At 55.2% G+C, this 21,498-nt stretch overlaps 7 protein-coding genes across 7 annotated transcripts; 4 read left to right on the top strand and 3 right to left on the bottom strand.

The window, feature by feature from the left end:
• Positions 1-5,316: 5,316 nt before the first annotated feature.
• J4E85_002639 (uncharacterized protein) lies at positions 5,317-6,064 on the top strand (the record flags this gene model as incomplete). Its single annotated transcript, XM_051466917.1, has 3 exons — positions 5,317-5,754; positions 5,807-5,912; positions 5,967-6,064. 3 exons carry the CDS (start codon positions 5,317-5,319, stop codon positions 6,062-6,064), a joined length of 642 nt encoding a protein of 213 aa, XP_051329772.1.
• A 1,074-nt stretch (positions 6,065-7,138) lies between these two features.
• On the top strand, positions 7,139-10,220 carry GCS1 (Zn finger-containing GTPase- Activating Protein for ARF; the record flags this gene model as incomplete). The annotated part of the gene is made up of 7 exons (XM_051466916.1): positions 7,139-7,298; positions 7,802-8,061; positions 8,113-8,178; positions 8,235-8,383; positions 8,431-8,559; positions 8,612-9,194; positions 9,243-10,220. 7 exons carry the CDS (start codon positions 7,139-7,141, stop codon positions 10,218-10,220), a joined length of 2,325 nt encoding a protein of 774 aa, XP_051329771.1.
• A 443-nt stretch (positions 10,221-10,663) lies between these two features.
• On the bottom strand, positions 10,664-10,951 carry J4E85_002637 (uncharacterized protein; the record flags this gene model as incomplete). Its single annotated transcript, XM_051466915.1, has 1 exon — positions 10,664-10,951. The coding sequence occupies one exon, from the start codon at positions 10,949-10,951 to the stop codon at positions 10,664-10,666; it is 288 nt and encodes a 95-aa protein (XP_051329770.1).
• Positions 10,952-11,707: 756 nt separating this feature from the next.
• Positions 11,708-12,665, bottom strand: J4E85_002636 (uncharacterized protein; the record flags this gene model as incomplete). The annotated part of the gene is made up of 2 exons (XM_051466914.1): positions 11,708-12,505; positions 12,567-12,665. 2 exons carry the CDS (start codon positions 12,663-12,665, stop codon positions 11,708-11,710), a joined length of 897 nt encoding a protein of 298 aa, XP_051329769.1.
• A 3,544-nt stretch (positions 12,666-16,209) lies between these two features.
• Positions 16,210-17,847, top strand: J4E85_002635 (uncharacterized protein; the record flags this gene model as incomplete). The annotated part of the gene is made up of 1 exon (XM_051466913.1): positions 16,210-17,847. The coding sequence occupies one exon, from the start codon at positions 16,210-16,212 to the stop codon at positions 17,845-17,847; it is 1,638 nt and encodes a 545-aa protein (XP_051329768.1).
• Positions 17,848-18,848: 1,001 nt separating this feature from the next.
• J4E85_002634 (uncharacterized protein) lies at positions 18,849-19,787 on the top strand (the record flags this gene model as incomplete). The annotated part of the gene is made up of 1 exon (XM_051466912.1): positions 18,849-19,787. One exon carries the CDS (start codon positions 18,849-18,851, stop codon positions 19,785-19,787), a length of 939 nt encoding a protein of 312 aa, XP_051329767.1.
• A 194-nt stretch (positions 19,788-19,981) lies between these two features.
• On the bottom strand, positions 19,982-20,879 carry J4E85_002633 (uncharacterized protein; the record flags this gene model as incomplete). Its single annotated transcript, XM_051466911.1, has 3 exons — positions 19,982-20,360; positions 20,406-20,492; positions 20,545-20,879. 3 exons carry the CDS (start codon positions 20,877-20,879, stop codon positions 19,982-19,984), a joined length of 801 nt encoding a protein of 266 aa, XP_051329766.1.
• Positions 20,880-21,498: the final 619 nt, after the last annotated feature.

Below are 21,498 nucleotides of genomic sequence, written 5' to 3'. Positions count from 1 at the left end.
AAGCAGCCGCGCTCCTGCTCCTCGAGACCGAAAGCGACGAGCGACGCACGTGAAAAGCTCGTGCGTGACAGCGGAGTCTCAGAGCATCGCTACGAACGTGCTCAGCCTGAAGGTCCGCGGCCTACAAATCTCCTGCCGTCCGACTGCAGGATCGCAACGCATCGTCGACAACCGTCAACAAAATAGGGTCTTCCGTAAATCGACATCCCTTCGGCAATGTCTTCCCTAAAGTGGCTATGCGAAATGATCTTACGCGCCTATAGGCCCACTTCTCCATAAGATCTCCAATCAATACGAGAGATGGCCGGCTCTATATTTCGATCGACCATTGCTTGACGCAGGTCGCCAAAAAGAGGTTGAATGTGCCATGCGGACCCTGAGAGAGCGGGACAAGAAACGTTTACTTTTTTCCGCGACGAGCCGAGCGAAAATCGCTACGCCTCGCGGGCTCCTAAACCAGAATCATGGGCGTGGTGATCATATCCTGGTTGGAGTAAAAGCCCGATGACGGACAAGGCTCGAGCTTGAAGAAGAGACGATTTCAGAACACAATTGGCAGCTTGCGTCAGGTGTCGTACGATGCGATACTCTTGATGCATCTGAACCGGCGTGCTGGGTGATGTACCATGTCGCTTAAGCATGAAACCGAATCGGCCAGCGCACATTAGACCGATTTGGGCCGACGTCCGCTAAGCCTGGATAACAGAATCGGATACATGCAGCTGCAGGTGCAGCAGACGAAAAGGGTGTGCCCGAAACAAGATCACGATCCCGCCGAGCCAGGGTAGATGATTGAGATCTCGAGTCAGCACAGAAATGCTATTGCAAGGATATGGTTAATATGTGTCGCATGTTCTGCCGGCGCCATTCGCTGTCCAGCGTCAGACTTCGAGAAGCACCAATGCGTTTTTTCTGGGACATGCAGCATGTGCTTCTGGTAAGGATTCGCCTCACTAGTGGTGACTGACCGAGAGAGTAGCATGTGAATCACGCATGGACCATCTCGTCGCTTACCGATATTTACATGCGGACCAGTTTTGAGTCAACTTTTGCCGCGGATAACAAACGGCCACATCGGCCACATGACTTGCTCGTCACGTTTTCGGCTTGACCGCAATCAAGAGTGGGATACTCTCTTTACAGAATCCGAAGAAGTACCATACAGCATGTCTGCCGTGATTGCTTTTCAGATTGTGAAACCAGTGACTTCTCAGCGTTGTCGCGAACGGAGGAGATGTGGGGCATCGCCTGTCAGATATGACACTGCGGGGCACACACTGCCACAAAGCTAGGATAAGAGACCAATGAAGTCGATATACCGATACATTTTGCATGGTCGAATTCAGATGCTGAACCAAGTGCCGGACATGCAAGGGTAGGGTGTCTTCTTCCAACAGGAAAGACACAACTGGAACCTAGATTGCTGGGTCAGCAATACTAGGTACATGTGGCTCACGCCGACACATTGAGCTTGGGATCCATGGATAGGTCCGGTGGATGAATGAGGACCAGCTATCTCGAATTCCTTCAAGTTCTCAAGCAAAAGTTACTCTCAAAGAGCAGTCACATGAGAGGTAATTCTTGAACTTGATTCATCCCTCACAATGTGCGTTTTGAAACGAAACAGAGCTTTCGACCCTGCCCATTAGTACATGGGTCAGTCATCAGCGCATGATTGGATTCCGCACCATGTAACACTGCGCAAACCGGCGCATGTCAGATGCCGGCTGCTTGGAAATCCAGACATGACTCCGGATCGGACACTCGTCAATCGGACGTGTGCTGCAAGGTGGTGTCGAGAAGTCAGCCAAAATTAGCCGTTGTGTTGTGTTAAGGCGTACCGTACATAGAAGGATGTTTTAGCGAGATTCAACGATGGCGCAACCGAGCGTCTGCGCCGGTTCAACGTTACAAGCCACCGATACCATGTTCATGCTTGCGCCTTATCCATATCGCAGCCACTACAGCATAGGACGAGCGGCGGCCATGAGAATAGTGAAGATGGACAGAGGCACTCAAAGGCTGTGGGACATGGAATATGTGGTTTGATGCATGCTGCGGCGCCCAACAATCACGTTGCACCCAATATCCAGAGCGGTGTTGAACGGTGACCGGACCGGAAAGATGACGCCGACAGTCACTTCACTCGGCTTGCGCATATACTCAGACCGTCGTCAGCCGGCGTGAGGAAAATTCCGAGAGGCCCTTAAGGTTGCATCAAGGTTCGCAGGGTACGAGGCGTGAGTAGTAAGAGATGACGAGCGTAGATGGCTGACGGTCCCACTGGTACAGCTGGATCGCTACGGAGACTTGTTAATAGCGTGCCAGCGATCTTTGGGTCGGTTACGGTCTGATGATATTGACTTGACAGCGCCGGAGCGCATTGGTCATAGCACGGACGTTTAACAGACGCGAACGCACCAAGATGCCGTCGTGCAGAAGGTGATTCCATGCGTTACACTAAACACGTGTAGGCGTCAACGGTCAAGCGCTTGGAGTTGCATGGTTCGGAGCAAGATGGAGCCAGTGCAGATAGTTGAGGGGGTTTAGCGACTACTGACGTAACCGAGAGGTACGCCTGCGAAGCCTGCTTGCGAAGCTGCCGAAGCAGAAGTGGGACAGAGCAATGGCAAGAAATGGGCTGATGGATAGACTGGCCAAATGCACGCGATAAGACTGGCTCAGACGTCTGATGGAAGTTCATGAATCGAAGCCTGTCGGGCCGATGGGATCTGGCGAGCTGAGATGGTTCTTCGGCACCATGTGCCTTTTTCTGTGAGGGCGCTTCTGGCGTCCGCAGCCCCGCTGCACTAATCGCACTGCCACCGATTCAGATGCGCGGGCACCCCTGGGGCGATGGAGATTCCCGAAGTGGTGTCAGGTTAAGTGCCTGGCAGGAAGTTGCGATAGACCGTCGGCGGAGGGTTGGTGCCCAACACATGACTTCTGGCGCGCGGCGGCCGCAAGTGACAGCAGTGGAGGGCTCCGGTACCGACCAAGTGCTGTGCGAGGCGTCGGCGCTGGTGGGTGACAGTTCGCTGGCTGTGGGCGCCAAGGGACGGAGTGACAGGACGGGCGTGGGTGCAGGCCGGGGTGGATGCATGATGGAAGCTCGGTTGCATCTCGATTGCATGCCACAACGATAATTCGTGCCATGGCGGCGGGCTGTTCCTGTTCGGGCATGGGCGCATCTCACCTCGTGTGCGCGGGGTGCCCATTCGCGCGGATGGCGGTCGCGATTGATGTCCCTGGTCGTAACGGCTGCGGATCGAGCAGAAGAAATGGCGACGAGCCAGCCCACGCCCAAGCCGCCACCGCCCAACGGACGTGGGCCCGTCATGCAGCATCGCCATGGCGCCTTGAAAAATCAGACTTGCTGCTTTTAGGGGGCTGCGCGATCTGATCGGGCAAGCGTTGCAAGGGCGGGCATGGCGTGTCGCATATCCTTGCCCTTTGGGTGGACGCTTTAGGAGCCCGCTGGAGCGCTCCAGTGTTGCATCAAGAACACCCAGCGACCGCCCTCTCCACCCACATCCTTGCTGGGGCAAACAGACGTGCCGTATCCAGAGCATCCTAGTCCGCGCGCTGCACATCCTCGTCACACTGAGCGACTACTTGCTGCCGGAGCGGTTCATCTCCGATCGCATCTGCTTTAGCCCGCTGCGGTTGTCTTAGCCCTCGTCTCCTCTCACACCATGCCTGCAGGCATAGAGGAGGCGCTGAATTCCGCGTAGTGTGCTGTGAGATCACGGGTTTTGTCTGATCGCCGCTCCTCCGCCCATGTCACACCTGCCCATCTCTTTTCCACATCATCCAACACACCAGCGCCGCCTCGGAGCACCAAGACCGACGCACAGCAAGAGACGGACACATAGTGCGGTATTGAGTGTGTATCGACGCAAGCGATCCTTCCACGGCCGTCGTGCCCGCGACACTACGTCAGCCACAGCATCGACAAGAGAAAGAGCGGCAGCGACAACAACATCAACAACACCCGGTATTCTGCCTGCCTACCGATCCATTCGTTGAAGAAAAAGAGATCCGGACGTCGCCACTGCTGAAATCCGGCTTTTGGCTGCAATTGCAACATCACTGTGGGGCTTGGAAGAATCGGACTGAATTGCTTGGCCACGCTTGCGGAGGAAAGAGCAAAGTGAGACGCTTCGTGGCGATTGACGTTGTGCGGGAAGGAACGACCTCAGGTCTCCGTGCTGGTCAACGTTGTGCGGGAAGGTACATCAACGTCGCGGCACCCACGATTCCCCGCCATCGCGTTGCCGCAGCAGTTCGCTGTCGCATCCCACCACCACGACCCGTCCGACACAGGACCCACCATGGAAACCATAGATGCCGGCAACAGGCAAAGGTATGTTGTTTGGCCCCCGCTCCCTTCCCGCAGTACGGGTGCTGACTGTTAGCCGTAGCATTGGTCTGCCGTCAATCAACCACATGGACGCCGATAGAGTCAAGCGCGAAGAGGTCGAGTATCAGAGAAAACACTCTGCCGCCGCTGCTGCTACCATGCCCAGCCCGTTGCACCCCTACGCGGGGCCGCCGCATTTGCACAGCAATCACCAATCGTCAGTCGCCAGCGCAGTACCCGGCTCGCTTGGAGGCCTATTGTCTCCTCCCGACTCACGCAGGACCTCTGGCGACGAGAAAGAGTCGCAACGACCCACGGCCCGGCAATCCTTGCCATCGATACATGAAGCCCTAGGTTCGGAACAGCCGCTGCCATTCCCAGCTACAGTGCCTCCACCTTCAGCCATCACTTCAGCTCCTCAGCATTATCATCCCCAGTCTGCTGCTGCTTCTCCCGCCGAGCCGCGGCCAAGACACTTTCCATCTGATCTCCAGCACGCCAGCCAAGGACCCTCCAACCCATTCACATACCCAAGAAGTCCATTTGTCGGGGCCCCAGCATCACCCACAGTCTCTCGACAGCCGCCTCAGGTCCAGTCAGAAGCCCTGCCTCGTCCGCCCTTCTCAGATCCACGGCCTCCGTATTCTACCCCTCAACACAATTCAAAACTACCTGCACTTCACCCACTGAAGACTGCACAATCCCCGCCACCGAGCGCAACTCGCCCCAGCGTCTCATATCCGTCGTATCCGCCACCACCAGCCACCTACGAGAGCCCTGCTCCTCCATCAACGGGACCCATGAACCATCATTACCCGTACACGCAGTATCCCCCTGGCTATCCTTCATCGGCCCCCTCAGCAAGTGCTCCTAACTCTGCCTACCCACCGGCAAGCTCGACCTACTCTGCCCCACCCCGTTATCCCCCACAATCGTGGCAGGACAACTCCGAAATGGCTCGCTTGGAAGAGAAGAAGATCGGTCGATCAAGTCTAGCTCCATACGGCGAGTCAGTCAAGCGCCATCTGGAGAGTTTCGATCTTGAGGCTTCCCTTAACGAGATGGCCGACGGGTCCGGACGCATTGCAGAGTTTTCGAAGATCTACAGACAGCGCGCGCATGAGAACCAACGCATTGGCATGACACCACAGTCAATGCCCCGGTTAGAAGAGGTCGACGATATGCTTAAGCAAAGCGAAAGGATTCAGATGTCCCTACAGCGAATGCGAGACGTCGTTTTCAATCATCAACAGGCGAGCATCGTGGAGCCTCCTCAGGATCCACGGTACAGACCGATGAATGGCTACGATGACAATGCAAGCAACTACGGTGACGACAACAAAGGCATGGGCGGCTTTGCTGGTGGCGATAACAAGACTCGGAAACGAGGCGTAAGTGATCCACACCCCACCAACTGATTACTCTTACTGACACACCTGACAGCGAGCTGCGCCGCCAGGTCGATGCCATAGCTGCAATAGAGCCGAGACCCCTGAGTGGCGAAGAGGGCCAGATGGCGCCAGGACTTTGTGCAATGCTTGCGGTCTACGTAAGTTGTCAATCCACAATAGTATATGTGTTCCCAGACTAACGTTGCCTTCAGACTATGCAAAGCTCACCCGCAAAATGGGTGGCAAGCAAGCCATGACCAGCTCAAACTTACGACCCAAATCCATTGACCACGGTTCACCCACGATGTGATCATCGACCACAGTAATTTTCTAACCCGACATATCACCCTGGAGCCGTACATATTTGCTTCGACATCTTTCTGGGGCTTGTTACCACCATCACACGTCTCCATCATCTTCACTACATAGGAGTGTTGGCGCAGATACTGTTTGCATTTACAAAGAGGGCCCATGCCTACTGGCGGGTCTTACTAGAGACCATGACCCTGTATCATTCACATTTTCGGCGGTCCCATATACCATTTTTAGGGACGTCATTTGCAGACGGCTTGGTCGACTCTGGAGGAGACGGCGAACCGGGAGAACCGGTGCCTCCGTGTCAACACACCGATGTTGCCCACAACGGATCCAGAACATCATGCCACGCTCGGCACTAGGGCTTCACGTATACTACGGTCTATTTCTTGCTTGTCTTTTAGTAGTGGTAGTTGCATTTTGGCACATACACAAGGGTTTCCAGGCCCGCAGACTGGCTGAAGGCGTTCTCTGTATATCACCATCTGCTAGGATGGCTCGATCATAGGTTGGGCGTTTCGGTGCGCCGAAACAAGCGCTTACCATCTCACGATTACTGTTCTTCTAGGCATTCTTGCGCGACACACTTTACTAGAAGTGTGCGAGTCTTTGGGGATTTTGACAGGCGTTTACAAAGAGATACCACCGGCTTTCAGGCCCAGCGACGTAGAAGTTATTGAATCTAGAAGTTAATACCTTAAATCCTGTTTCACTTTGCGCATCACAGTCGTAGGATAGCCGCTGCTCCTCGAGTGTGTGAAGAAGGGTGCCGCAGTGCTCGCACCACAGCCCACGACTGACGCAGGCTCGTCCCAATATAAACAGGCTGCCCGCATATTGTATCATCTGTCAAATAACAACTCATCGGAGTCGCACCTTGCAACCCAAGTAGCTGCAGAAGGCCCAGAGTAGCGAGGACACGATAACCTTGCGTTCTGGTGCCCCCAATATGCAAGGCGATGTGCACCTCGACGATGCAAAGTGTGCGGCACGCCTAGCAGCAGCCGATCCTGGTCGTGCAGTACCGCAGTGGCGGTTGCTTAGCTCAGACAACACCACCGCCCAAGAAATGAGCCGGCTTGGTAGAGCAAAGAAGAGACATGTCGTCGACGCTTTTGGTGCCAATACTTGCGGCGCGGTCGGTATCATGCCACCGGAGCCCGCGGCCCGCGACAATGGTATCCAAGGGGACCCTTTCGCAACGTACATTATCGGGATTCTCAACCTAGGTACGCGGCGTGGTCTTGCGCCAGTAGGAGGGCTTCGCGCGGCGTAGCGACATGCGTGCACGTGGTTGAAGACAGCGGTAGGCGAGGCGCATTATGGACAGTAGGAGACTACGCCGTGCGCATTTGTACATGCGGGCTCGCTGTCAGGATGCCCAACCATGTTGCGCAAAGAAAGATGGAATGCGCGCACAGCAGAAGTGTCACAGTGAGTTGATGTCGTGACCAGCTTACCAAAGAGGCAAGCGTCATCGGCGGGGCTTTCCTCCTCGGAAGGGGCCACAGGAATTGCTTACTGCATCGCGCATTAATAATCCATACACCCGACTCTAGCTCTGCAAATTGCCCGTCGATGCCAGCGGAGCGCGTAGAAATTGCCATTCCTTCAATCGCCCGCCATTCGACGATCCCTTGATAACGCAGGAAACCGAGGCGTCTGCAGCGCGTCCAAAACTGCAAAAGCCCTGCGTTGCATCAAACCCCGCTAAACGTCCTATAATCTGCAGTGCTCCCCGAACACCTCCCCGCAATCGCCGTTCAAGACGAGAAGCCACCCATTCACACGTCTGCTCGGCCCGCCCGTGCACCAACCCGCATTGGACTGCCTACCGCAACGCCTTACAGAACTTGGGGATGGGTCTGCTGTGAGATCCGTGCTACTTTGCGCGCCGCCCTCGCTAATGCCATATCAAGTGCCCTTGGAACGCCTCTTGACTGGCCAGAGGCCAAGAAAGTCGCTGGCCAGGTCAGGTCATGGGGAATTGAAGTACGCTCGGTGACAAGACCCCGGAGGACTACGTACTGATGTGATTGACAGCAATTACTCGCTATCTGGCGCAATGCTAAAGGCAAGGAGAGGGATGCCCTTCTTTGGGGAGATGAGGTGAAGGATCACCATCCGCTCGTCCGTTGCAGCGTCGGCGACTGACTGCCGTCCAGATCGAGTACTTGGTTGTTTGCTATGACCAGGACAACCGCAAGGTCCGACTATCGCTCCGTCAGGCTGATATCCTAGCTGCGCTGGCCAACGATGAAAAGCTTCTGCAGCAGGGCGGCGGGGTACCTGACTTGCAAACCGGAGACGCCGAGTGAGCCTGACTGTCCAGATATGGACGTCTTGTACTGACCATGGCAGCGCGAAGGAAAACCCGGCGCCGGTGTTCCATCCTGAGTTCGGCAGATTCATGCTCGAAGCAACTCCTGGGAAGCCCTGGGGCATTGGCTTCAAGGACCTGCTTGACGTTGAACCAAACATGAAATGGAGGTAGATCAGACCACCTCATCGTCGATGAAGTGATTGCTCACCTTTCCTGCAGACGAACCATAGCGAAGGATCACATGGCACAGACCGAGTTTCCAATCACATTAACGACGTTCCCTCGTCTTGGATCGACCGATTGTATCGTACCATCATATCCTGTTTCAGGACCCAAGCTGCGCTCCCAGTTTGTTCCGGACGAAATTGCCAATCCACACATTCGGTTTCCCACGCTGGCAGCAAACATTCGTTGGCGGAGGGGCCGGAAGGTCGAAGTAAACGTCCCTGTCTTCAAGGACGAGAACACGCCATGGCCGTGGAAGGATCCTACAGTCAACTATGACATGCATAACTGGCCTGAAGATGATGACGTGCGCAATGGCGCTGCCAAGGACAACTACATCCACATGGATGCCATGGCTTTTGGCATGGGAAGCTGCTGTCTGCAGATCACTTTCCAAGCAAAAAACATTGAAGAGGGAAGGAAGATGTACGACCAGCTCAGTCCGATAGCACCTATCCTGCTAGCATTGACGGCGGCGACCCCCATCTACAAGGGCTTCCTGGCCGACACCGATGTGCGGTGGAACCAGATTAGCAGGGCGGTCGATGATCGTACGCCTGAAGAACTTGGGGAGAAGGTAAGTCATGTGCTTGTGGGGGGTCAAGAATCCGCTGACACGTCATAGCCGCTCAAGAACGACCGATGGCGACTACCCAAATCTCGCTACGCATCAAACTCAACCTACATCTCCCAAGATCCTCGCCTACGCCCTGAGTATCTTGACCCGGATCTCATCATTGACAGCGACATCAAGCAACGGCTCGTCGAGGGTGGCATGGACGATCTCCTAGCGACACACTTTGCTCACCTGTTCATCCGCGATCCCATTGTCGTTTTCGCCGAAGATCTTCAAGAGTTGGACCTTACCAAGGCTGACCACTTTGAAAACCTGCAGTCGACCAATTGGCAGCACATGCGCTTCAAGCCACCGCCAGCTAGTTCCGACATGGGCTGGCGCGTCGAGTTCCGGCCCATGGAGATCCAAATCACGGATTTCGAAAATGCTGCATTTTCGATCTTCATTGTGCTACTGACCCGTGCTATCCTCTCATTCAACCTCAATTTCTACATTCCCATCACGCTAGTGAGCGAGAACATGGAAACAGCGCACATTCGCGACGCTGTATCGACGCAGAAATTCTGGTTCCGAAAGGACCCTTTCTCGGCACACAAGTCGGGCGGAACGGGTACATCTACACCAGCTGGAAACGCCAGTCGCCCAGCGACGCCCACCGGCCCAGTCGAAGACGAGTATGAGCAGATGACTATCAATGAAGTCATCAACGGCAAGGCTACTTCCGATGGCAATGGCTTCCCAGGTCTCATCCCGCTTGTGGAATCCTACCTCAACAGCATGAACGTCGATGTTGAAACACGTTGCGATCTCGCCACATACCTGGACTTGATCCGCAAACGCGCCAATGGAACATACTGGACTGCCGCCAAGTGGATCAGGCATTTCGTCCAAACGCATCCTAAGTATAACAAGGACAGCGTTGTTGGAGACGACATTACATACGATCTCGTCAAGGCTGCGGAGCAGATTACACGTGAGGAAGGCAAGGATGGCTTGGGTGTGGAGATGCTGGGCAAGCGTCGTTGAGTGTGATTAGTCGATGAACACACTTGATGGGGGAGCAACATCCCAATACATAGATTCCATACACTGCTTGCATATAGAGACATAGTAGATTTCGAGTTCTAGGACACTATCGAGATTATACAAAAAGTATTCCAATCTTGCTCCGTATGGTACGATGGTGATGTACACTCGACGTAAACCCTCGATGCTGTTGAGAAGAAGAATGAAAATATCGCAAAGACCTCCATCAATCCGCTGTATAACGTGAACATCAAATTCTGCGTCCTCCCATCCCCCGACACATCTCAGATACCCGAGAGTTCATTAGCGCTCACCGCTGCAAATCTACCATTACAATCAGTAAGACGTACTCAAATCTTTTGAACGTAATCAACATACCATGATAAACCATGTACCAGCGAACCAGCGCTCAACATCCGTTCAACCTTTCTCTCAACTCTCCCTTACATAGTCGCACACTGGAGACCCGGAGACGATATCTCGTTGATCTTGGGCGTAATGTTGCACCTTGGCTTCTTCATCTTTGGCGTCCGTTGCTTGCTGCTGCTGATGCCGTGTGGCTTGTGCTGGAATCGGGCCTGTGTGGATGGAAGAGAAGATGGGGGCCGTGCAGTGTCGTTGACGAATATAGAGATGCTGAGGATGGGGAAGTCGAAAGTGGGAATGATGGTCTTGGTTAGGAGGTGGAAGGCAAAGAGCTGGACCAGCAGCTGTGAGATGGTTTCCAGCATCGTGTCGTTGTGTCTGATGGGTGTGGTTTGTGGACTTTGGTGTTGATGTTGGGGTTGGTGGTGCTACAAGGAGAGGCGTGTATATAGAATGTCGATTCTATTGCAATATTGAATCGTGAAGCAAAATTTGAGAGAAGTAGGAGTCGTGTCTGGAGGTTGGAAGAAGTAGATATCGAGGTATATGTGGACGCATGGACAGTGAGCTGCGAGCTGTCTACCTGCTTACCATTGTTGTGGCTTACCATTGTGCCGTCGCGAGGAACATAGCAAGTGAAGCTGTGCTGGACAAAGAAAGGCGGATATTTCGGCTTCATACTATTGTTCTGGAAACAGTGTGTACTTACTCTCACTTTGCTGCGCGCCCTGGGTCGTGATGACATGCGTTCTGTTAGTGACGACTTATGGCGGTATCGACCAAGTAGCATTTTTCCAAACGCTTCGGGGAAGCTATAGATGTGTATCTCATACGCCGTCTGTTGCGTGGTTTGTGGGTGAAGGAGCGTCGCTGAACAATAGCTACTTGAGAATGTGAGAGTGACGTCACTGCGACCAACCCAACTTCCCACGACGCGCTCACCGAAATGCATAGAAGCCATCGCAATAAAGTTCGTAAGACATATATTACTACTATTTACATTTCAATGACCAGCATTTTTTTACTACCATCGATATCGTCGTGCTTGTACCATACAGCTCCGACCCCATACCCACGACCTCCTACTCAACCAAATATATCTATTCTATTTATGTGCATGCTTAGTTGGCGCCCTGAGCAAGTCCGTTAAGGAAACCCTTGAGTCCACTCTTAGCAATGGCACCAGCACCACCACCGCCCGCAGCTGCGCCAGCACCTCCAGCTCCACCAGCTCCAGCAAGGGCCGCGGCCGCACCACCACCGCCGAGGGCGCCAGCACCACCAAGAGCACCAGCACCGGGGAAGCCGAAGAGTTTCTTGGAGCTGGTCTCAACAACGACGTTGTTCTTACCAAGGCCCGCAAGGAATCCAGCAAGACCACCACCAGCAGCACCGCCACCCTTGCCCTTGCCATTGCCGTTTGTAGCCGCCTTCGCTGCCGTTGCCGCATCACCAGCCGTGCCGCCGAGGACGCTCTTGGGAGTAGTTCCAGCGAGGTTATTAACGACCTGTCCGCCGCTGATGCCACCCTGGGGAGAAACGTTGTTGTTTGCCTGAGCAGCGAGGTTCTGGTACTGAGTTACAGCCTGAGCGTTGGGCGGGTTGATAACCATGACCATGCCCTGTTGGCAATGCTGGGCTTGCGAGCAGTAGATGTACATGGGCTGGTTGTCGACGACGGGGACCATGAACATGGGTGTGTTTCCAGCTTGGCGGTTGTTGTTGCGGTTGCGGCCGTTGCCTTTACCGTTAGCGGCAGCGGCAGCTCCAGCGGCATTGCCAGCACCACCAGCGCCGCCAGCGCCACCTGCACCCGGGGAGCCGTTGGGGTTACCAGGAATGGGCTGGAAGTCGGAGAAGATGGCGTTCGCCTGGGGCTGGCAGGGGCTGTTTGCGTCGGAGGAGGCGACACTGTGGTTCTGTGAGGACGGAGTCAGTATCTGTTGGAGTAGTAGTGAAGTGATGGAAGCGGATGCGTACCTGGCTAACAAAGTTGAAAGCGACCATGTCACCGGGTTGGGCAACAATAGAGTTAGGCGTAAACTGGAACTTGTTGTTGGCAGCGACAGTGACCATCATAGTGGCAGCGGAGGCAGTCAAGCTCTGGGCCAAAGCCGCAATTGCGATGTTCGAGAAAAGCATGATGATTTGTATTAGGTTGAGGTGATTTGGATTAAGTCGAAATGTCAGGATGACAATTAAGAGTAGTAGTGGATATTAAGAAGGATGCTGTAGAAGATATCGATGGTAGTAGAAAGGTAGTAGAAGATGGGAAATGCGCTGCAGATCTGGTTATTAGAAGAAGCGCAGCGTCGAGGGCGACTATATACTCTTCTTTCGCGTGCCTAAGAGCCTCCATCGCTCCGTTACTAACGCTGCCGCAGACATCGGAAAACGGGCGACGGTGCTGATCGAAACAGTTTGCCTGATGTTCGCGACGCTTGAGAAAAGTCTGGTTAAACAGAGCTATATGAACATGTGGTGTCAGATGTTTCGTGCCGAGTCTCATGCCAAGTGTCAAACATGCGAAAACACTACTAGTGGGTCTCGCAAAGACCTCTGAGATGCGACTGGACGGTTGGTAGAAGTGACAGGACGATTCCTAGATGCGACTGGACGATTGGCTGTGCGAATTCAAGCAACAGCGTCGTTCCTCTTGTTTAACACGTTCCAAATAGTACGGGAACATCATCAGTCAAACGGCGTCGGTTTTCCAAATTATCCGTCAGCGACAGATGAACTGAAGAACTTACTCTGCATTGCGCTGACGACATGTCAACTCTTTCATATCGATGCGCACTCCTTGCCTTCACATGGAAGAGGCCAGACCTTTTGGAACGCCCCATCAATCTACGACCTCGTGACTGCGCTGAGCGTGGACAAGGTGATAGAGCTTACTTTCTCAGCTGCTCTGTCTCTCACCCCGTGGTACTGAGAAGGAAAGGGAGGGTCCAAGGCAGTATGTACACAATGGACGATGTCTAATAGCATCGATCCAGTGAGAGGATGACATCCCACTGGTGAGCCAAGGCAAAGATTGGAGGTCTACGCGATGTGTGGGCGAGGAGCTTTGGAAATTTCGAAACATGCAGCCTTGCGGCGCCAGAGGCACACTATTTCCAACGGCCTCGACGATCGTGTTCATGAAACAGAGCTGCGCAAGCGCGTGCTCAAGCGCTGATGGTGCAGGAGCTGTCTGTCTGGTGAGGGAACTCGTCTGGACAACACGTGTGACGATGCTGACTTTGCGATGCATCGTTCTGTTGGATATGTCAAGCCTTCCAACTTCGAGGCATATAAAACTCATGTTGCCTTGTCGTGTCTAGTCCTGCGCCTCACTCCTGCCTTTTTTCTGCGCTCCCGAACGGGCTCATGCGCCCCACTAATCGTTGCCGCTGGCTTCCGGTCCAGAACGAAAGCGTTCTGATGAGGTTCTTTTCGAAGGGCAATCGGCCGGTTCGGACGTAAGCAGTCTTACTGCCCGCTAAAGACGGCGGCTCTGACCGAACGGCTGCCAATACGATACCGGTAGCCGGGTTCACTCCGAATGGCCTCGGTGCTAGATTCGATAGTCTCGCGAAGGGCAAGCGAGTCTAACGATGTACAGCAGGCGGTAGCGGCGCGACTGGTGAGCCTGCTTGGACGATGATACATACCTGTGAGTTGTCTTCAGACTTCTCCATACGAAGGGGCGTCGTCCCCACAAGCGAATGGAGATCAGCGTTCAAGCATCGCCCTGACAGCGCGCCTTCCGCATCCCACAGCTTCGGGGGCCCAAACGCTAGGTGACGATAACGAGAGCATGTTTCACGCTTTCATGTCTGGCTTGGCAGGCGTTGCTGCAGGGAGAGTCTAGCGAGATGAGGGAGCGACGCACGGGCTGCGGTGGTTGAGACGGAGCGACAGTTTCAGAGCGAGACAGCAGGGTAGACCCGGGACGAAACGGCAGGCGACAGCGAAGAAGGGGCTGCACGCGCATTGGCACGAGTTGATTGAAAGACCGCGGAAGCCGACGCGTGTAAAAAAGGTGGAAAAAAGGGACTCGATTGCGAGGCCGCCCCAAGGCACCGAGCATCTCGCTGGATCTGCAGTGGGAGCGTGACAGCAGCCAGGTCCGGGGTCGGCACACGCCAACAAGCATGCTCCTCCCGCACGACATGCATTGCAGATTGCGCGTGGGTGATGCGGACATTTGGAAGCTGACTGCTGACAGACAGGTGAATGATTTGAGATGGGATGTGCCGGGCTTGGATCCATTCATGCGCATGCCACGCTGTTCATCGTTGCGGAGCAGAGACGGGTGCACACCAATGCCTTTGCAGAGGAGTCGCTGGAGCTGGTGAACAGGTGGTGGTGGGTATATTTAGAGCGAGTGTGCGTGGCTGAAGGGCTGCGGTGGCCGCGATGGGACTGGCCAGTAGCAGCGCGCAGGCGCATAGCCGCCGTTGGTAACTACTGGGACGCTACGAACGACTGGCCGAGATGGCGTAGATAGACGCTATCGATGCAGTGGATCACGTCTTGCGGTGTGCTCGTGGGCTTGGGGCTCGAGCAATGAGAGACGCTGTTTCGGTGGTTCTGTTTGCCAGTCGCTCTTGCCCTTGCTGGGTGCGCCGCGAGGAAGGTACGGTCGTGGCGTCGGGCAGGAGCGCTCAGGGCCCTCGCCCGGTGCGGCAGGAGCGAGCATCCCGCAAATGACGCCCAGCGCCTGAAACCCGCGAGCGCAGCGAACGCTTTGTGTACAGTAGCAGCACTCAACCTCGCGCAATGCACCGTCACGGCATCAAAGCGAGGTGCTCCAGCTCGCACACGAGGGCCTTCGCACGCAGGAACGGCCCAAGCGCAGTCATTACGCATCAGGCCCAGCGTTTCAAGCGTGCGTCCAGCGCGGCCAGGGGGCCTGCCAGCGCTAGGCTCGATGCAGGGTCGCTGTCGCTGCCACAGGTCCCCCGTCACTTATAGCGCTCGCATTCGTCCATGGCTCGCTGCTCCTCCGCTGCTCGTCACTTTTCTCTCCTGGCCCCTCCATCTCGCCCTTTCCTCTCTACCTCTCTCCCTTCGCTCTCTTCGACAACAAGTGCCGCTTCTGCATCTTCTACCTGCTCCCCCAGTTGGACCAGCTTACCCCCCGCCTAATCTGAGATTGTGCGAGCGCGCCAGTCCCGTCGCTCCCCCGAGAGAAGAAGAGCTCGCCAGCCGACGCATCAACCACCAGCTTGTCTGCCCGTGATCCCGTCGCTGCCTGTTCGTCTATTCCCCTTCATAAATATCTTCGCTGCTGCCAGACCGCGCCTGCTGCCGTCACCACTCGATCCTTCTGACCGCACATCAAACGACACGGCGCCCGAAGAACTTGTTAATAGCTCCAACTACATTGCCCATCGGCCGGTTTTCGATATCAACTCTACCTTACAATCCCGATCTGTACGATCCTTAATCCCATAATCGCCAGCCAATTCGCACCCTGCCTCACAGCAAACGTCTCGTCGGTGCACGCTCGGTTTCCGTCTTGCCAACACTCCCTCTTCCGGCCTTCTTCGATTCTGTATCTTTCCCCGTGTGCGCCTAGCATACTCCTTGTTGCACTTTACTCTTTGTTCGCAACTCTTCTTAGACCACCACAATGAGCATGGACGCTGGCGGTCTTGCTCAGATGACCTACAACAACTTCCAATCCCAGGGTGGCTTTGGCGGTCCCACCTCGAGCTTTGCCTCTCGCGGCAAGGGCGCTCAGCTTAAGCGTCTCAGCGTCGCCTCGCCGCCCAAGGTTGCCTCCATCGCCGAGGACTCGGTTGCGACTCCTCGCACCAGCCGCTCCCACCTCCTGGCCGGCCTCCGCACTGCGCCCAAGACCCCCACGTCTGCGCAGCCCCCTGCTTCGGCTCCTTACTCGCAGCGCCAGCACAACATTGGCACCAACAACGCCAACAACTCCAGGCAGTTCAACCGATCCAACCAGGGCGGTCCCCAGACTGCCATCGGCTCTTGCTTCAGCGGTGTCAACCAGTACCAGCAGCAACAGCAGCAGCCCGACTTCTACAACCAGGTCCTGGCCCCTCCCCAATTCGAGTTCGATGACGGCGAGATGGACCCCAACGTTGCGGCTCAGCTCTTGGCTACCGAGCTCTACCTCGCCCAGAGGCAGCAGCAGCTCCAGCAGCAACTCCTTGCTCTGACGACCCAGCAGTTCGGCAACATGAACATGAGCGGTGGACAGCAGTACCCCAACACACCGTACACCCCTCAGATGAACGCCTACGGTCAGCAGTTTGGAAACACCGCTGCCATCCAGGAGACCAACCAGCCGGGTGTCTACCTTGTTTTCAACCAGATGACTGGTCAGTACCAGTACGTCGTTGACCCGAGCTACCAGCAGGACAACGGCGACATGCAGGCTCAGAATGGTATGTCGGGTCTGTCGCACTCGCCGCCGCCGCCAACTCCCCGCTTCGCTACTTCGCCGCCCAAGGTTGATACCCCAGTGCTCCACGTCTCTCCTCCCAACGAGAGTAACCCCAGCCCCTGGGGCTCGCGCAGCACTTCGCCGCCGAAGAAGTCCAACACCCCACCCCAGGATGTAGTCCCGCTCCCACCGCCATCTGCCAACGCTTTCCGTCGCGGCCACAAGAAGAACCTATCTTCTCTTGCTGTTGATGGCAAGGCCGAGGAGGGTCCTCGCTCTGCCTTCACCCGCCCGGTCGGCTTCCCTGCCACCCCGATGACTGGCACATTCGGCCCTGGTCAAGCACGCGCTGGAGAGCACCCAGTTCGTCAGCCTCGCAACCCTCCTTCCATCGAGGAACTCAAGGAGCGCCCCACTACCAAGCACGAGGGTAGCAAGAACTTTGCTACTCGTCAACGCCGCCAGGCCGTGGGCAACCTTGTGCGAGCTGGCATCGGCCGCCGCGCTCACCGTACCGGCAGCGGAAGCGCCTCGCCGGACAGCGACCACTTCCCTTCGTCCGATAACGACTCCGACAGTGTTCGCAGCGGAGGAAGTGGCAGCCTCTCGGGCAGGCCCAGCATCGGCAGCCTCCGCGCTGTTGCCAACGGCGCCATTGGCTCAGAACGCAAGGCTTCCAAGGAGCGCTCCCGCGACAACTCCATCAACCGCTCCTACACCGCCAACAGTGTCAGCAGCGATGACGGTGCTTCCGTTGGAGGCGGCCTGGTCGACATCCGTCCCGAGGAGATTGGCCAACGCCGCATGCCCAAGCTTGTTCTTACCAGCGCTGAGAAGCGCAAGAGCACCGTGTTCTAAGCTATCAACCACGGATTGGAAAGAAAAACCGGGAGTCTCTTCCCCTGTGCATATTACTGTGGCGCTCTCCGGACGCCTCTTGTTACGGCCCATTACGAACCTTTCCTTGTTTGTTAGTTCATTTGTTTGCTGCACTTGACCAAGGTCACTTTTGCCATCTTTGGAATATCACGATTACCATTCGTCTCTTGCCCATTGGGAAGATCTCCTTTTCCACCCCTTCTTCTTGTTTCCCCAGACTCTTATGCGAACTGCTTTTAATGAGCATGGCGGGAACGCTCTACGGTTTTGGCCCGGCGATTTGGGCGGGCGATTTGGGATATGCTTCATGGACGTGAGCTCAATGGCCTGTGGCTGGAGCTCACTGCCTTCTTGGGGCTTCAGTTCTGTGTTACCATTGTTTGTTGGAAGATATTGTGCTTTTGACCAAATCCATTCGCTACCGCCGCAACCAGGCGATGCACAAGGAAGAGTGGATCATGTAGGATGAGATACCTAAATGCAATCACACTCGCTTTCAAATCGAACGCTATCCAATTGTGAGATGAGGCCCATGATTTGACTCAAGGGTTACATTCCCCAGAAACTCGCGCACTGGGCTAGCAGCAACCCTTGTATGTCTGTGACACAGCTCGCAATATCATGAAATGAATGCAAATCCGGAGAAGTAATCTCCACCTGTTCTCAACGGCGACTCAGTCAGGGTAAAAGCCAATCTCGGTACTGTAGTGTGGCCATGGCCGTTGAACGGTGATCGACAAGATGCTCGCGTGGTGTTGAACCTAGAGAATCGATAAGCGTGACAGGGCTGAAGGCTGCCCAGGTGGTGTCGCATCGCGGGGCAGCTGCGAAGCTTCAAACGTCAACACCATAATATCTCCACTCGACACCACACATCCCGAAATCACCTACACCCTAAGTATTCAACGCGTCGTCTTCTGGTCAAATACATAACGACCATCTCGCCGCGAAGTACGCCTAAGAACACAAACCGCATCGCAATGGCCGAGCCGCCTGTCGTCCCTCCAATCGAACCCCCACCACCGCCCGAAACGTCGCGTCCCCTCCACACGCTCCCCGCGCCTTTCTCTCAGGATGCGCTCGAAATAATAACACAAGGCGCCGAGGCCCTCGTATACAAGACCACTTTCCTCACTCCCCACACGCCCGTCGTCGTCAAATACCGCCCACCAAAGCCATACAGACATCCCACCCTCGACAAGCGCCTTACAAAGCAGAGGCTACTAGCCGAGGCACGTAGTCTTATAAGAGTCAAGAGGGATGGCGTTAGTGTACCGGGGGTGGTTGGCGCGGACTGGGATGCGGGATGGTTGGTGCTGGAGTATGTGGATGGGAGGACTGTGAGGAAGGTGTTGGACGGGTGGGCACACCAAGTGACACAGAGGGAAAAAGAGAAGAAAGACGTGCAGGAAGGACAAGAAGAAATACTAGATCTAATGCGAAGAGTAGGACGGGAAGTAGGCAAGCTGCACGAATTGGGCGTATGTCACGGAGATCTCACAACAAGCAACATCATGTTACGAACACCCAAGTCGCAAGACACCCCAGCACAACAACCACAACGACGAATGCCACGAGGAAAGCAAACAACGAGCACACTCCGCGAAGCAGCCATGAACGGCGAAGAACCTCCTGACCTTCCTCCTGCAGACCCTCCGCAAGAGTCCAACACCAACTCGCTAGCTGGCGACATCTTCCTCATCGACTTCGGTCTCACAACCGCTAGCATACAAGACGAGGACAAGGCTGTTGATCTGTACGTCCTCGAGAGGGCGTTCTCGGCCACACATCCCGCCGCGGAACCGCTATTCCAGGAAGTGCTCAAGGCGTATGGGGAGTGTGGGAAGGGTGCTAGGGGTGTCCTAAAGAGGTTAGAAGGGGTTAGGTTGAGGGGGAGGAAGAGAAGTATGCTGGGTTGATGAGATTCTTATTATGGCTACTTTGTATTATGAGGCTTCGGAAGCTATGATATGGTGAAGCGTGCTGCCCTTTGGGTACTTTTACATCCTCAAACCTAGTTCTCTACGATGATGTTTGTGGCTACATTGGTTCAGGGATGGTGTCTTCTATCTTCGCGGTCGAGCTGACGACCTCCAGGCTCCCTCATGCCTTCTCAGAAACCCTTTACTAGTACACCTGACGCACCACCGCCCTTGCGCTTTGGAGGCTCCCCTCCTTCATCGCCACCTTGACCGCCCTTGGACGTACCACCCGTATCCTTCCTGCCCACATGACCTGCGTGTACGGTGTTCTTGTACTTCCGCTCGTCATCTTCATGTGCCCTTGTACAAGTTGGGACGGAACAAGTGCCAGCCTTGTAGTTGGCACACCTCGCCCGCTGGCACTTGGCACGGTTCTTCAGACAGCTCTGGCATGGCTCCCCGGAGTCACATCGCATGCCGTTCCGGAAGCAGAAAATGCACACGACGATACGCTCTTTGGCGACCTTGACTCGCTTAGCGGCGGGTGCAGGCTGGCTTTCACTCTCGGATCTGTACATGTCAGTGGAGCTCGGTCACGTGTTCAAATGTACGTACTGCATCTCATCCAAGCTTCGCTTGGGAGCTTCAGGGAGGTCAGGCTCGAAGCCGTCCGGCGTAGACATGGCGGTCCCTGGAGCAACACTGAGGGTAATGTATTAGCCTCGGCCTCTCAAAGACTCATGGAAGGACCTACCCGCGATCGTACAATTCGCTCTTCACTTTGTACATCTTCGCTGCAAAAGCCAGTTCCTGACACTCGCGCTCAGACTCGTCTAGACATTCGCGCTGCTGCCGAATGGTCTCCTCCAACTCTTCCAGCCGCTTCTCCATCTGCGTCAGGTATTCATCCTTGCCGACGCTTTCTGCCTTATCTTTGACCAAATCGAACATCAGCTCCACGAGTGACGTCTGAGTCGCCTTGAGCTCATTGATCCGCGAGCTACGGTCGATGGGTGAGTCGCTGTCGCCAGTCGCGTCGGCGCGAGCGGTGACGTCGTCTGTCTGGGTGGAACTGTTGTTGACGGGCATCTTGTATGATATTGATTGGACGCGTAGGTAGTGAAGTGACAAAGAAAGGAAGTGTCTTATTCGACGGAGGTGTTTGAGCGGTAGCATCTGATTCAATGGTTGCCTAGAGATCTCTTGCTTTCGTCACTAGCGGCTTCTCACCTTCACTTTCTCCACTTATTGGTCACACAAACAGCGCGTCTACGCCGCCAGACTGACGACCAGGCGATGAAAAACAGCTCACGTGCTCGCTAACTAGCGCCTTCTCGTCGCACATATATACTCGACTTCCCGCCCAATTCCTCTTCTTCTTCTTTAGGCGCAGCTGTTACGTCGCCTTCGGGTGCGGCGAGGTCCCAGCAAGAACTTCAACCAGCAAGGCTCCAAGTTGAGATTATAACAGACCAGTCTAGCAGCCCTGGAGGTCTGTTATTGGAGCGGCGCTTGCAAGCACTGCATCTTCTCTTGTCCTTGACTCTCGTTCGTTGAACATACCTACCTCGGTGGGTATCGTTCGCTCAGAGTACATACCCATTCTATGGGATGATACTCGCATCTGCATGGGATTCACATCATGCTCGCAGCTCCGGCTGCCCGTGAGTAACACGCGAGGTCGGCCATTCGAGGCTCTAGTTGCCTC

The sequence above is a fragment of the Alternaria conjuncta genome (assembly GCF_024043145.1).
Source record: "Alternaria conjuncta strain BMP 0040 chromosome Unknown scaffold_3, whole genome shotgun sequence".
NCBI classification, from domain to species: domain Eukaryota; kingdom Fungi; phylum Ascomycota; class Dothideomycetes; order Pleosporales; family Pleosporaceae; genus Alternaria; species Alternaria conjuncta.
The sequence above is the reverse complement of the archived record's forward strand: the minus strand, read 5'-3'. Positions and strand labels throughout refer to the sequence as shown.